At 37.2% G+C, this 16,099-nt stretch overlaps 1 protein-coding gene and 1 pseudogene across 1 annotated transcript; both read right to left on the bottom strand.

The window, feature by feature from the left end:
* Positions 1 to 3,241: 3,241 nt before the first annotated feature.
* LOC132144881 (C-type lectin domain family 4 member A-like) lies at positions 3,242 to 3,816 on the bottom strand (annotated as a pseudogene).
* Positions 3,817 to 10,063: 6,247 nt separating this feature from the next.
* Positions 10,064 to 11,699, bottom strand: LOC132145606 (C-type lectin domain family 4 member F-like). Its single transcript, XM_059556741.1, has 4 exons — positions 11,569 to 11,699; positions 11,329 to 11,456; positions 11,129 to 11,235; positions 10,064 to 10,372 (listed from the first exon to the last, which is right to left on the bottom strand). Exons 1-4 carry the CDS (start codon positions 11,663 to 11,665, stop codon positions 10,213 to 10,215), a joined length of 492 nt encoding a protein of 163 aa, XP_059412724.1. The 5' UTR covers positions 11,666 to 11,699; the 3' UTR covers positions 10,064 to 10,212.
* Positions 11,700 to 16,099: the final 4,400 nt, after the last annotated feature.

Here is a 16,099-nt window from a genome sequence, read left to right as displayed (position 1 = left end):
GGGATGTCCCTGATAGGAACTGACCATTGTTTTTTTCTACTTATTAGAAATGGGGCTTTATATCCCTCTAAATTGACATATGGACCGATATCTCAAAAATGCTGCAGTAAAATGGTTTGATATGTGGTGTGCATATAGTATGGTATGTCCTTTATAAGAACTGACCATTGTTTTTTTCTACTTATTAGAAATTGGATCTTTATAGCCCTCTAAATCACCATTTGGACCCATATCTCAAAAATGCTGTAGTAAAATGGTTTGATATGAAGTGTGCATATAGTATGGGACGTCCCCTATAGGAATTGACCATTGTTTTATTTTCTACTTTTTAGAAATGGTGTCTTTATAGCCCTCCAAATCACCATTTGGACCCATATCTCAAAAATGCTGCAGTAAAATGATTTCATATGAAGTGTGCATATAGTATGGGACGTCCCTGCTAAGGACTGACCATTGTTTTTTTCTACTTATTAGAAATGGGGTCTTTATAGCCCCCTTAAACACCATATAGTCCCATATCTAAAAAAAAAAGCTGCAATAAAATGGTTTGCTTTGAGGTGTGCATATAGTATGGGATGTCCCTTATAGGAACTGACCATTATTTCTTTCTACTTATTAGAAATGGGGTCTTTATAGCCCTCTAAATTGCTATATGGACCCATATCACAAAAATGCTGCAGTAAAATGGTTTGATATGAGGTGTGCATATAGTATGATATTTCCTTTATAAGAAATGATCATAGTTTTTTTTCTACTTATTAGAAATGGGGTCTTTATAGCCCTCTAAATTGCCATGTGGACCCATATCTCAAAAATGCTGTAGTAAAATGGTTTGATATGAGGCAAGCATACATTATGGGAGGTCCCATTAATAAACTGACCATTGTTTTTTATACATATCAGAAATGTGGTCTTTATAACCATTTAAAGTGTAATAATGTCCCATATCTCAAAATGCTGTCGTACAATGGTTTGATATGAGGTGTGCATATGGTATGGGATGTCCCTTATCAGAACCAACTATTGTTTTTTCTACTTATTAGACATTGGATCTTTTATAGCCCTTTAAAGTGTAATAATGTCCAATATCTCCAAAATGCTGCAGTAGAATGGTTTGATATGAAGTTTGCATATAGTATGCGATGTCCCTTATAAGAACTGACCATTGTTTTTTTCTACTTGTTAGAAATGGGATCTTAATAGACTTCTAAAGTGAAATATTATCCTATATCTCGAAAAGGCTCCAGTTAAATGGTTTTATGTGAGGTATAGATATAGTATGGGATGTCTTCTTTAAGAACTGACCTTTAATTTTTTTTTCTTATCATAAAAAAAGTGTCTTCTAAATCAATGAATGTCCCATATCTCGTTTTCTACTAATATTGTAATGCTTTGAAAGGTTGAAAATTATAGTAATACAGAACAGTCAAAGAAAACAATAAGTTACACGAATATTAGAGCAGATGGGCAAAAAAAGGTCATCATATATCAAATCTGAACGTATAGAACGTACACAGTATTGTTTACATCACAGTAGTAAAAGTTTGACATTTTTGCATTTTAAATACTTAATATAAATTATCACGAATGAAGCACATTGCTCAAACACAGGAATTGGAAGATGCACGCACTTATACAAACAACTATTTTCAAACATATGCTGATTAACGTTACTTGACAATAAATTTGGATCTTATAAACCCCCAAAACACATTTTTTAAACAGACATTAATTTAAAAACGCCCACAGAAAGGCAAACGTTAATTATAAATCCGTAAATGATTATAATAATAAAATGGCTTTTATAAATTGATCCCTTCTAACACAAAAATCAATATTAACAGATAAATGCAAGAAAACTTTAACAGTAATTATCTAGCATACCACATCGACAGCTTTACTGTATATTTTTCTGCTCCGAACGCCTTGTCGTCTGTATAGATGGTTTCATCGGGCCTGGACCTCAGTTAACTTCCGGTCTGTATTGTGTACATCTGTCTGGCTGCGGTGCCTTCTACAAACGCAGTTAAAGTCAAGGTGATGAGTAGACTGAAGTTGGACTCAGGTGGTTGTGCTGTGGGATGTGTTTCCCATACATTTATTTATTTTTGGAGACTGACCACAATTTTAAAACTGATCGATTTTCAAAAAGGCTTCGTTGAATAAACATGAGTAACGTTATGTACTGCACGTTTAATTAATAATAATTCCATACATTTATGTTTAAATATCAAAACGAGGCACAGGTGTTTTTATATCGCTGTATTTCTGAAGGAAAACTTGCATGTGCCTGATAAAGCAGCGTGTGAGCATAGCTCTGCTTTGTTTACAGCTGTTACTGGGGAAACCTCTATTTCTCGCACTTTATGTCTATGCTTTAAAACATCTCCTGCTGGCAAAGAATGAATTTGCATTTTCATTAAGTCCCCCTGATCCACGCAGCAAACATATTTTGTTTGTTATCAAAAATTATCGACTCTAGAGGGACTTGGCTGTTGTTATGAGTCTATTTGGAAGTCTACCGGAAGTTAAGTTAGGTCCACAAAAGCGTGCATGCGCAGTAACGTTTGTTTATGTTGTTGCCGTTGAAACTGTCTATAGTAACGTTACATCAACCGTCCATTGCTCTCTCTCGTCACTTGCTCAAGTTCAACCACTCATGTGTAACAGTTTCGCTGTTCACGAATTTCAGCCATGTACATTACAATAATGGAATCTATATTGTAATCATAAACGTAGATGTTTACTCACATTCGCAGGGGCAAGTAAAGTTTCTGGAAAATGTATTCCGCTTCCAATCCTTACTTGACTGACAACAAATTATAACATGTCGATCTATAACCAGACTGGTGCGTCAACAGAGACAGAGAAATTACTTTTCTTCTGGTAGATTTTACTGTTAAACAACTTAACATTTGCATTCATGATGATGATATCAACAAGTTGAATAAAAACGTACCTGTAGGTTCACCAATCAATGTTCATCCACCACCAATGACATGGAAAATGGTGACTCCCGCGATTCCCGCCTGGATGTTGACGCATGCGCACTTTGCAGTGCCAAAGCTAATATTTAGGGGTAAATTTTACTTTTTTAGTCTTGCAGTTAATACTGTTAAAAAATAGATAGTGTAGGTAGAATGTACTCATTATTTTTAATTTTACTTTAATGCTTTAATGCTAACTCATATACTTAATTAAGTAAACTATAACTGATTTTCATGGGTTGTATTTAACACCCTCAAGAGTAATTTTTTACATATAGGGCCGAAACACTCTTCTCACAGACCCATTGATAAGCACCATTGCAATCAACATCAATCCACCCTATTAATTCAGGGTTGTTTTTTAAATAAGTCACAGCACAATTCTCTTGTCTACCTCCATTTGGCTCTGTTATTCGTCCACTGGATGCCCAGAACCTGCAGCAGATCAGCATTAGATGTTTAGTGCTGCTTTCTGCATGATGTGATACTGACTGTGAGAATCATTTATCACATAATAATCAGTTCAGTGATTTCTCACCCAGAAGTCACGCTGATGCCATCAGCCCATTTCCATCTGCCCTCTTCCTCGGCGTTAGTCACACCAATCCCGAATTCGCCTTTATCAGTAATTTTTGTAGCAAAATCCTAAACAGATTTAGCAATTACATGTTTACATCATGAACCCACAATGGACACATTTCATCTGACATCATAGACACACAGTATCTCTCACTCACTTGTTTCTCTCTGTTGTTTATGATGATCAGATCTGCTCCATTACTGTACAGTCTCTTCTGCTCTCAGTCCAGCTCTTCTTCGTTGAGGACATGAAGTAAAAGTTAGAGTTAGAGTCTAACCATCCATCTGTAAACCTAACCAGTTCAGTTATTAGCTCATTATTCCCCCCTAGAGTACAGTGAATGATTAAACTTGTTTTTAGTAATAGCATATTGCTTAGTTGCAGTTCAAAGATCACCTGTTTCATTGATAATCCTCTGCAGTTGATTTAACTGGTCTGTCTGAAGAACACACAGCAGCAACAAACACACTGCAGCTGTTCTGAAACGTCTGATCTGCACTAAATCACTCCCTGAAGATGACAGGTATAAAGATAAATGTTTTATTTCTACACCCAATAAGATTAAAGTTTGCTTGTATTTTACCTGTGTGTTGAGGTGTATGGTTTGCTTTGGTGCCTTTGTCAATTTCCAATTTTCTGTCAGTGTTTACATTGGCATAAATACTCTCAGACATTTCTGAGTGGCTTTCCTTCAGTCGTATAAATGATGGAAGCAGTGTGTTTTTAATGTGTGGTCTTTTTAAGACTCCACTCTAAGCAGATGAGCTGAAAATTTACAAAGTATAGCAATGTGTTATATCCTGTCTGCCTATAAGAAGAATATATTGTCACATGATTTGGTGTTGCTTGGGTTCACACTTTGTTCTGGTCATCATCAGCATATTTATAGTTACAGAAGAACAGAAAATATCTGAAGTCAGTGTGTTAAGTTCAAATCGCATGACAAACCAAATTTAACCAAGAATCTAAAAATGTTTAGCACTTGCTGGACTTAAAGGGTTAGTTCACCGAAAAAGGAAAATTCTGTCATTAATGACTCATCCTCATGTCGTTCCAAACCCGTAAGACCTCCATTCATAAGTTGGCTTATTTTCTGGCTTTTGAATGCAAACTTACTGATCTGTGAGCTCATATCATCTCATCACACACTGCTACTGTTCAGAAGCTAGTTAATTAGCAAATTCCTCATGATACATGGAGGTAAATGAGTTTTCATCCATTTCATTCTCATATTAGATCAGCATTGACAGAGCAAAAGAGGAGGATCCAAGTTAGTGATTCTCCAGGAAACATACATTTGGTTGGTTATTGTCTTAAATTGCACCTGTTATGGGTAAAGAAATGTTCATATCTTGGTGTTGGGAGTCCCCAGCAACAGGTTGACCTGCATGCAAGGTCAAAAAACACTTTCATTGTCGTAAAATATGAATTAAATTTTTTAACATTTTTTGCTCAATGACTCCCAAACAGTTTGTTTAACAATTCATTTTGCCAATCTCCTCCTTTGTGCGATGCTAAACTGCAGTGATTAGTCTGATGACCCAGTCAGTCGTGATTGGTCTACTGCTTGCAGCGCAGGTCAATAGCAGAATCCCCATTACCATTACTAAAGCTTGATTTATACTTCTGCGCCGGATCTACGCAGTAGCCTTTTACACCGTAGGCTAAGTGTCAGTTTTCATTTATACTTCTACATTGTTATCAGCATCGACCTGCAGTACACATGCAGACTGCTAGTCTTTAGTGTCCACAGGCAAGTTGCTGGTGTAACCTGCAGCACCACAACAAAAAGCCGAAGAAGAAGTGCCTTGTCAGAGAAGCATTATAGCCATGACAGCGACATAATAATTAAATCATTATTTAAAATTTATTTAAAAGATGGCATTCTTTCAATCTACACAAGGTCTTGTACCATGGCAAATCAACATTGTTTTTCGCAGACAACTACTGATGTATAATGCTATTTAGTATAATAAATGATAAGACATTTGTTATTTTCTTTCTATTATTTTATATAAGAAGATATAACAAAATATATTAATGTGCACATATACACACACAAAACTCAAGTAAATATGAAGCGAAGGATTCTAGCAGAACAATCACATCCCTTGCTCTCCCCATAGAATTGATATGCTGTTAAATTTTTGGAGAGGTGCACGTCAGGCTAAGGTGTAGGCTACGGTTTAGGATGTGCGTCTCTGCATAGGCTACTACGTAGATTCAACACAGAAGTATAAAACACAAAACAGCAATGTTATATGTGTTAACCCAATGTAGAAACGTATTGATAAAGCACTGCAATTGGTCCACTAATGTATTGCTCTATTCTTTATAAGAACAACAAGTATGACAAACATTCACACATACATTTCTAGACAATTGCGAGTGAAAAGATATTGCTGTTATAGAGACCTACCGCTCGGCGAAGCGAACACAATACACACAACTAAATACGAATTTTGCATGCTAGAGAAGTCTTCTCCACAGGAATACGTTACGGTGTTTGATGGAGGGAAGGTTCAAGTTTTCCTGGGTCTACATAAATATGCTAATGTTTCAGTTTGATGTCACCTTAAAAGAGTTAAAGATTCATTTTAAAAATGACTTGTTTTCATGACTCAGCATTGACTCTTTCTTTTGAAAGACAGTAACTTTATACACTGTGCACTTTTAGATTTCAAACTTTGCAGGATGTTTTTATTCACTTAGAGTTGTGTTACACACTGCATGAATGGTAATTCTCAAAAATCTATAATGGGGCACATTAAAAGTTCTATAATAGCATGAGAGGAACACAACAAACACACTCCTCTGGAGCTTCACTTCCTCATTTACTCTGCGTATTTAAGGTCGCCAGTATTTTGCTAAGTAAGACATGTTCCTGGATCAACATCTTTTGATGATCAACATTATTGTCCAAAAATAAAGTCTTAACCCTATCCTACCCTTATACCTAAACCTAAGCCTACCCATCATTTATTCCTAAAATCAGTGTGAAATGATAACTGAATCACAACAGTTTAGAAGCACCTAACCCTGATTGTAAACCTAAAACAAATATTTCCTGAAAAGTTATATCTCAATTATGATTGGTTGATTGGAATGATGTTCCAGTATCAACAAGGATGTTGATCCAAGAACATGTTGTACTCTGTGAAATCATGTTTGTCATGTATTTATTCATGTCAGACCTCTCTAAGGCCTGTCACACTGAATTTTACTCCCTGATGCTACTCATTTTCACTGGTTTTGAGATCAAATTCTCTATGGAGTGTGTATGATGAGTCTACAGGAAGAAACACTGAAACACTGACTCTTATAGACCTGACACTGACCAGTGTGAAGGGACACAACAGTACAACAAGTTAAAAATCTCAAGATTCAATGACATAACATCAGAGAGTAATTTATTTTTCAGGGACCGTACAAGCCTTAATTAATTCTGGCACTCTCACACACTTACATTCTCCTTTCACATTCATATATTTTTGCTTTCACACAAATTCTCCTTTCACATACATAAATATATGTGGTCTGAGGTAGATGAGGTATTTCAGCAAGCTATGTGGGTTTGAATAAATAAACAATATCATCGTGAAAAGGTTACATGGCCTCGTGATATAATATAATTAAATAAAATATATATATATAAATATATACAGGTGCTGGTCATATTATTAGAATATCATCAAAAAGTTGACTTATTTCACTAATTCCATTCAAAAAGTGAAACGTGTATAATATATTCATTCATTACACACAGACTGATATATTTCAAATGTTTATGTTTATTTCTTTTATTTTGATGATTATAACTGACAACAAAGGAAAATCCCAAATTCAGTATCTCAGAAAATTAGAAAATAACTTAAGACCAATACAAAGAAAGGATTTTTAGAAATCTTGGCCAACTAAAAAGTATAAAAATGAAAATTATGAGCATGTACAGCACTCAATACTTAGTTGGGGCTCCTTTTTCCTGAATTACTGCAGCAATGCGGCGTGGCATGGAGTCGATCAGTCTGTGGCACTGCTCAGGTGTTATGAGAGCCCAGGTTGCTCTGATAGTGGCCTTCAGCTCTTCTGCATTCTTGGGTCTGGCATATCACATCTTTCTCTTCACAATACCCCATTGATTTTCTATGGGGTTAAGTTCAGGCGAATTTGCTGATCAATTAACAACAGGGTTACCATGGTCCTTAAACCAGTTACTGGAAGCTTTGGCACTAACTCCAGCTGCAGTCCACTCTTTGTGAATCTCCCCCACTTTTTTGAATAGGTTTTGTTTCACAATCCTCTCCAGGGTGCATTTATCCCTATTGCTTGTACACTTTTTGTCTACCACATCTTTTCCATTCCTTCTCTTCTATATTAATGTGCTTGGACACAGAGCTCTATGAACAGCCAGTCTCATTTGCAATGACCTTTTGTGTCTTGCCCTCCTTGTGCAAGGTGTCAATGGTCGTCTTTTGGACAACTGTCAAGTCAGCAGTCTTCCCCATGATTGTGTAGCCTACAGAAATAGACTGAGAGACCATTTAAAGGCCTTTGCAGGTGTTTTGAGTTAATAAGATGATTAGAGGGTGGCACCAGATGTCTTCAATATTGAACCTTTTCACAATATTCACATTTTCTGAGATACTGAATTTGGGATCTTCCTTAGTTGCCAGTTATAAACATCAAAATTAAAAGAAATAAACATTTGATATAAATCATTCTGTGTGTAATGAATTAATACGTATAATATACAAGTTTCACTTTTTCAATGGAATTAGTGAAATAAATAAATTTTTTGATGATATTCTAATTATATGACCAGCACCTGTGTGTGTGTATATATATATATATATATATATATATATATATATATATATATATATATATATATATATATATATATATATATATATATATATATATATATATATATATTCACTTAATTTAGGAAGTGAATAAAGTGGGAGGTTAGGGACAACAGCGATATCTTTATATTATTTCCATAACTCAAGATTTTTGTCTCATTAAGGTTTATTTTTTTAAGACTGTTTTGTTTGTGTTTTACAATATCTGGTACACCAGCTTTTAAACTGACAGTAATCAAAAACTACCAGGTTAAAAACAACTTGGGCATGTTATTCCTGACAGGATGCAATTATCTTTAAGACTGCACTGAAGACAGACACAAAGAGGAGAGAAGACGCACAAGCAGAGAAAATACTGTACCAGACAGAACAAATTCATTGAATGTCAGGGATCTAGGAAGGAGGACCCAATTGCAGTGAGATAACAAGGTTTTATTGACAAGACAGACTGATACAAGAGGTAGTGAAGTGCACAAAAGATACCACAACAGGAACACAATAAACAGGAACAGCTAGGGAAGGCCACTGGGCAGGCTTCCGGAAACAACTGGCAGAATACTTTGGCAACAGAGGGGGCAGCAAGACCAGGCTGATAGAGAAGACCACACAAGGCAATATAGAGCAGAGCTCAGGAACTTGTTGACCACAGACTCTGAGACAGAGTCATTTATAATATAGTAATAAAAGCAGTGTAGGTGTTATTTGCATTTTAAGTGGTATTATAAATCCAGTAAACATGTAGTAGGTAATATTTGTATTCCTCTGGTACTCTGCACTGGCTTTTAGCACAACCGGGAGTATCTGTGCACACACTCGCTAAATCCACACACCGGAAATCCAAGATGGTGGAGATATGCAACTAGCCCATTGGCCAGCTCCCCTTTTTAATGATATAGCACCCCCTCAGTACCTGCGTTCAAAGTTTTCTGGCACTGCCCCTGGTACATCGATGTATTTTTGTAAAGTGAATTACAAATTATCTTTTTCCATCTCTGAACCCAGTCCCAAAGTAAATTAGTTTATTAAATAAAAACTAGCAAAACATGTTGTGTGGTGTCCTCAACACTTTTCAAAGCAAAGATACGCCATTGCATGTCACCATATTCTAATTTGATGAGATAGTGAATTGACTGGTTTTTGTTAAATGTGAGTCAAAATTATAACAATTAAAAGAACCAAAGACTTAAACTACTTCAGTCTGTGTGCACTGAATTTATTTAATATATAAGTTTCACAATTTAAGTTGAATTACTGAAATAAATTAACTTCTTCACGACATTCTAATTTACTGAGATGCATCTGTATTTAATCATATCTCTAAAGCAGGTCACAGTGTGCTGCAAGAGATCGAATCCTCTACAGATGTGTATTTGATTCTTAAGAAACCCTTCAAATTCTTAATGGAGCTACAGAACTGACAACGACCAGTGATGTGGAGCCATACGTCATCTTTAATAATAACATATGGGTAACATGTAAACAGCATGCTTAATATAAATAGGGTATACTTTATATAAATAAAGTAAAGCAATCTGGGCTTTAGCTTTCAAAAAAGTAACCATATAAATAATGGTAAGCCATGTATGTAGGAATAGTTGAATAGTATGAATATTTTGTGTTGTGTGTTTTAGAGCAAAATACAAAGGAAGCAACTACAAATTAATACACATAGGCCTAAACAGGTATTACTTCTAGATCAGGAGTGTTCAGTCCTGAAGACTTGAGCTATAAAAAAAGTAAATAAAAAAATAAAACCCTGTGAAAAAAGTGTGTGCTGTTCCTAGGGCTGAAATCTCTTCTCACAGATCCATTGATAAGCACCATTGCAATCAACATCAATCCACCCTATTAATTCAGGGTTCTTTTTTAAATAAGTCACAGCACAATTCTCTTGTCTTCCTCCATTTGGCTCTGTTATATGTCCGCTGGATGCCCAGAACCTGCAACAGCAGATCAGCATTAGATGTTTAGTGCTGCTTTCTGCGTGATATGACCAATAACCCAGGGATATTGACGGTGGAAAAAAGGGTGATATTTTTAAAAATGGGTCTGACACATAGGATTGTCAATAATGTGGTTCCAAGGTATTTAGAAAATTATTTTTATATGGTGAGTCAGCAGCATTCATATAGAACTAGGGGTAGGGATTTTAATATTTGTCCATGTAAATTTAAGAGTTTGGTAGGGAAAAAATTATTTTTATATACTAGTGCTATAGCATGGAATAAATTACCAGTTTCAATAAAGGGAGTAAAAGATTTTTTGAGTTTTAAAAGAATGGTAAAAAGATGGCTGTTTGGTGAGGGTAGTTAGTGTGTTTTGTGGTGATTTTATTGTAAATTGTGTCATTTAGTGGGATGTTTAGTGTCAGTTGTGATTTGTATGTTTGGTGAATTATCTCTACTATATAGTTTAAAAGTAGATTTTTATTGATGTGATAAATTATGATTAGGAGATACTGTATGGTCTGTCTATTCTGCACGTACACATAACCTGTATACTTAACATCGAGGGCCGCAATGGAAACAAGCCAATGGCTTTATTGTGTTTTTATCCTCGACAGTTTTTTCTAAAGTGTATGGAATACTTGTATTTTGTACAATTTTATAAACTTGTCAAATAAATTTCAATTCAATTCAATGATACTGACTGTGAGAATCATTTATAACATAATAATCAGCTCAATGATTTCTCACCCAGAAGTTATGTTGGTGCCATCAACCCATTTCCATCTGCCCTCTTCCTCGACGTCAGTCACACCAATCCAGAATTCTCTTTTATCAGTAATTTTTGTAACAAAATCCTAAATAGATTTTAGCAATTACATTTTTACATCATGAACCCACAATGGACACATTTCATCTGACATCATAGACACACAGTATCTCTCACTCACTTGTTTCTCTCTGTTGTTTATGGTGATCAGATCTGCCCCTTTTTCTGTACAGTCTCTTCTGCTCTCAGTCCAGCTCTTCTTCGTTGAGGACATGAAGTAAAAGTTGAAGTTAGAGTGTAACCATCCATCTGTAAACACAACCAGTTCAGTTATTAGCTCATTATTCCCACCAAGATTACAGTGAATAATGACACTTGTTTTTAGTAATAGCATATTGCTTAGTTGCAGTTCAAAGATCACCTGTTTCATTGATAATCTTCTGCAGTTGATTGAACTGGTCTGTTTGTTTAGTCAGGATGTCATTCTTGATTAATAATTCATTCCTTTCATTTGTCATGTTTATGTACTTGGTTAGAAGCAGGTCACTTGGTTCTCTTGTATGGATGTGGACACACAGCACTATGACTGCAGTCAGCAGAAGAACACACAGCAGCAACAAACACACTGCAGCTGTTCTGAAACGTCTGATCTGCACTGAATCACTTCCTGAAGATGACAGGTATAAAGATAAATGTTTCTTAATTTCTACACCCAATAAAATGAAAGTTTGCTTGTATTTTACCTGTGTATTGAGGTGTATGGTTTGCCTTGGTGCCTCTGTCCATATCCCATTTTCTGCCAGTGAACACATTGCTGTAAATACTCTCAGACATTTCTGAGTGGCTTTCCTTCCGTGGTATAAATGATGGAAGCTGTGCGTTTTTAATGTGTGGTCTTTTTAAGACTCCACTCTTAGCAGGTGAGCTGAAAATGGACAAAGTGTAGCAGTGTGTTATATCCTGTCTGCCTATATAAGAAGAATATATTGTCACATGATTTGGTGTTGGTTGGTTTCACACATTGTTCCGGGCATCATCAGCATATTTATAGTTACAGAAGAACAGAAACTATCTGACGTCAATGTGTTAAGTTCAAAATCACATGGCAAGCCAAATTTAACAAAGAATCTAGAAATGTTTAGCACTTGCTGGACTTAACCATGTTTAGGATAAGTTGAAAGTATTATCTGGCTTTTGAATGAAAACTTACTGAACTGTGAGCTCACACCATCTCATCACACACTGCTACTGTTCAGAAGCTAGTTCATGAGCAAATTCCTCATGATACATGGAGGTAAATTAGTTTTCATGCAGTTCTTTCTCATATTAGATCAGCACGACAGGTTGGTTTATTGTCTTAAAAGTTTTATACTAGCATGAGAGGAACACAACAAACTCATTGTAGCTGCTCTGGAGCTTCACTTTCTTATTTACTCTGTGTATTTAAGGTCGCCGTGATTTTGCCTAGTAAGACATGTTCATGGATCAACATCTTTTGATGATCAACATTATTGTCCAAAAATATAGACTTAACCCAATCCCAACCCATAAAACTAACGCTACCCAAAATGTATTCCTAAAATCATTGTGAAATGATAGCTGATTAACAAGAGTTAACCCTGATTGTAAACTTATAAATGTTATATTTCAATAGGGAAGTCGTGGCCTAATGGTTAGAGAGTCGGACTCCCAATCAAAAGGTTGTGAGTTCGAGTCCCGGGCCGGCAGGAATTGTGGGTGGGGGGAGTGCATGTACAGTTCTCTCTCCACCTTCAATACCACGACTTAGGTGTCCTTGAGCAAGGCATCGAACCCCCAACTGCTCCCCGGGCGCCGCAGCATAAATGGCTGCCCACTGCTCCGGGTGTGTGCTCACAGTGTGTGTGTGTGTGTGTTCACTGCTCTGTGTGTGTGCATTTCGGATGGGTTAAATGCAGAGCACAAATTCTGAGTATGGGTCACCATACTTGGCTGAATGTCACTTCACTTCACTTCACTTCACTTCTGATTAGTTGATTTGAATATTGTTCCAGGATCAACAAGGATGTTGATCCAGGAACATGTTGACCTCGGTTAAAGGGACACTTCACCCATTTGCATTTAGCTTTGTATTGTTAGAAACCCAGTCATATATTATAATGATCATGGATTTTCCCTTTATTTTTCCCTGAGATGGGAGAAATAAGGATTTAAGTGTTTTACTTCCTGCTTATTATGACGTAAAAATCGTCATTTTGCGTCATAATAAGCAGGAAGTCAAAATTCATTGAAAAGTGTAGAGACTACAGAGACTAGCTTATTATTATTCCAGGGGGTGGGGCCCACTCACCCTACAGGCCTATTACAGATCAGTGGGTGGGACTAAACTTACAGAAACGAAAATGAAAATCCGCCATCTTGTTTGGAAGCTATGTAGCTAAGCTAACAAGCGCTTATGGAGTCAGATTTACGAGAATGGCTGGAGGAACAACTCATGATACGGAAGAAGAGGATTTTCTGTTGCTCGAAACAGATGTTCGTGGCTATCTATACGAGCCACAATATAGCGCAGAGCAGCTGAGGCTGATGGAGGAACAGGAGGCGGCGGCTGCAGCCGAGGCCGGAGACCTGCCTGTCGCGTCCGAGGAGCCCGGGCGTGCTCGAGCTGGTGCGGACTGGTGGTGGGTGTGCTCTCGTTGTGCGACTACGGACATAGAGCTCGAATCCGTCTGCTGCAAGAATTTCAAAGATGCCAATTTCTCCTCGAAGAAATGTCTGAGGCAGACAAGGACACGGATGTTTGCGTTGTGAACCATTCTTGTTTCGCCCCGCATATGGACAGAGGCGTCCTGGAGACATACTTCAGAATTCCGAAGGTAAACTGGAAACGCCAGCCGAAGCCTGCACAAATGGACGTCTAACTGTAAAATAAGTGTTTCAATTTTATTTATTATTCATTTCGTGAAATGTACACAATTTCTTCAAGCATTATTATCACGAAATGATTTCTGGTTAATAAGTTACGTAACGTCAACTGTAAACTGTTTGTGCAGTACCTTTTTTAATGCACAAAAAGCTTACTGTGGCATTGTTTACTACTGTGGCACGTAAATACCATACATCGCTAACTGTGTCCTCAATGTCTTGTAGACAATATCGCCTAACAGCCTAACAGCGGTGTTCTGGATTAGTGGGAGTGGCTTGTGGAGCTGTGCAAATATGTTGCATTGTGGGAGTTGTGGTTTTACATACAAATGAGCCCTAAAGTTACTTTCTGTAATAACTCGGTCAAAAAGGCACCAAATTGGAAAGTTTTAATAGATTTCGACCCACTTTCAATGAAGATCAATGTTCCCACGGGTGAAATGCTCCTTTAAATAATGCACGCCGTGTAGGTCATTCATGTCAGACCTCTCTAAGGCTGGTCACATTGTATTTTACTCCCTGATGCTACTCTCTGCAGGGTGTGTATGATGATTCTACAGGAAGAAACACTGAAACACTGGTCTCGCATAGCAAGACTACTGGAATCTATGGTAGCTTTCATTGGCCAAGACCTGCCCATGAAGCTGTTTGACCGACATGTCAAAAAAGCAATCACAGTTCGTGTCATTCATGGTCACTATTCAGGGTGTGGAAATGTCGTCACAATAACAGACCAGTGTGTAAAACTCTCTGACATATTTAAAAGATTATATGCCACAAACTTTAAATATTTCACATGCTTTTGGGATTCCAGTGTTTAGTTGATTCTGATAAGCGCTCGTCATCACAGTTGTAAACACGATGTCTTTTTTCTTTCATGAGAGTTTGGCGCCACTTTATCTTTGTTTGAATATTAAAGAACGGGACACATAAGTCTCGCGGAAATCCTGTACAATTCAACCAATCGAATGACGACTTTGAAACTCCTGAAGTGTTTCCACTTTTGTGTCCCATATGCATCAGACGTTTAGCGAAGAGTTCGTGGGCGTGACAACTGAGGCTGAGACTACTGAAACGCTGACTCTTAAAGGCCTGACACTGACCAGTGTGGAGTGACACAATAATACAAAAGGTTACAAATTTCAAGAGTTTAATGGCATAACATCAGAGTGTAACTAACATTTAACAAATAAATAAATCATTTCTCCTTACACATGCATACATTTCTACTCTCACACACACATTCTCCTTTCACATACATAAATATATGTGGTCTGAGGTAGATGAGGCAGCCGCAGAAGTATTTCAGCAAGCTATATGAGTTTGAATAAATAAAAATATTATCGTGAAAAGGTTGCATGGCCTCGCGAGTTGTGATTGAGGACGCGGGCTCAGCCTCAGTCGTGTTGCCAGATACATGTTAATTTTTGAAATGCCCTAAAGTGGGACACTTAAGGTTTAGTGTTTGTAGCTCCACCATAAATACATGAATTCCAGTGAAACTCTGGGTTACCAAACCTCTCGTGGCATGTGATCAAAATAACATCACAATACAAATGTACATTCATACAGAGGCGTTGCCATCTTTTCAGAAGTGAGGGGGACAGAAATTTATTATATATATACATACTATATATTACAAATATAGAACATAACTTTGGACCACTCAGCAGCAGTACAGTCCTTTTTGTCTTTAGCCCAGGTGAGATGCTTCTGGCGCTGTCTGTTGTTGTTCAAGAGTGGATTGACCCAAGGAATGCGACAGCTGAAACCCGCGTCTTGGATACATCTGTGCGTAGTGGTTCTTGAAGCACTGACTCCACCTGCAGTCCAATCTTTGTGAATCTCCTTCACACATTTTTGAATGGGTTTTGTTTCACAATCCTCTCCAGCATGCGGTTATCCCTATGGCTTGTAGACTTTTTTCTACCACATATTTTCCTTCCCTTCGCCCCTGTATTAATGTGCTCGGACACAGAGCTCTGTGAACAGCCAGCCTCTTTGGACAACTGTCAGGTCAACAGTCTTCCCCATGATTGTGTAGCCTA

Source organism: Carassius carassius, chromosome 8 (genome assembly GCF_963082965.1).
Source record: "Carassius carassius chromosome 8, fCarCar2.1, whole genome shotgun sequence".
NCBI lineage: Eukaryota > Metazoa > Chordata > Actinopteri > Cypriniformes > Cyprinidae > Carassius > Carassius carassius.
Note: the sequence above shows the minus strand (reverse complement) of the source record. Positions and strands in the feature narration are given on the sequence as shown.

Bases quoted from the DNA above. Each gene is read 5' to 3' on its own strand.
- LOC132145606 (XM_059556741.1), bottom strand. From the start codon at position 11,665: ATGACAAATGAAAGGAATGAATTATTAATCAAGAATGACATCCTGACT. The intron at 11,457-11,568 runs GTGATCTTTGAA...TTGTGTTTACAG, and splicing joins GAAGATTATCAATGAAACAG to ATGGATGGTTACACTCTAAC. The intron at 11,236-11,328 runs GTGAGTGAGAGA...AAATCTATTTAG, and splicing joins TAAACAACAGAGAGAAACAA to GATTTTGTTACAAAAATTAC.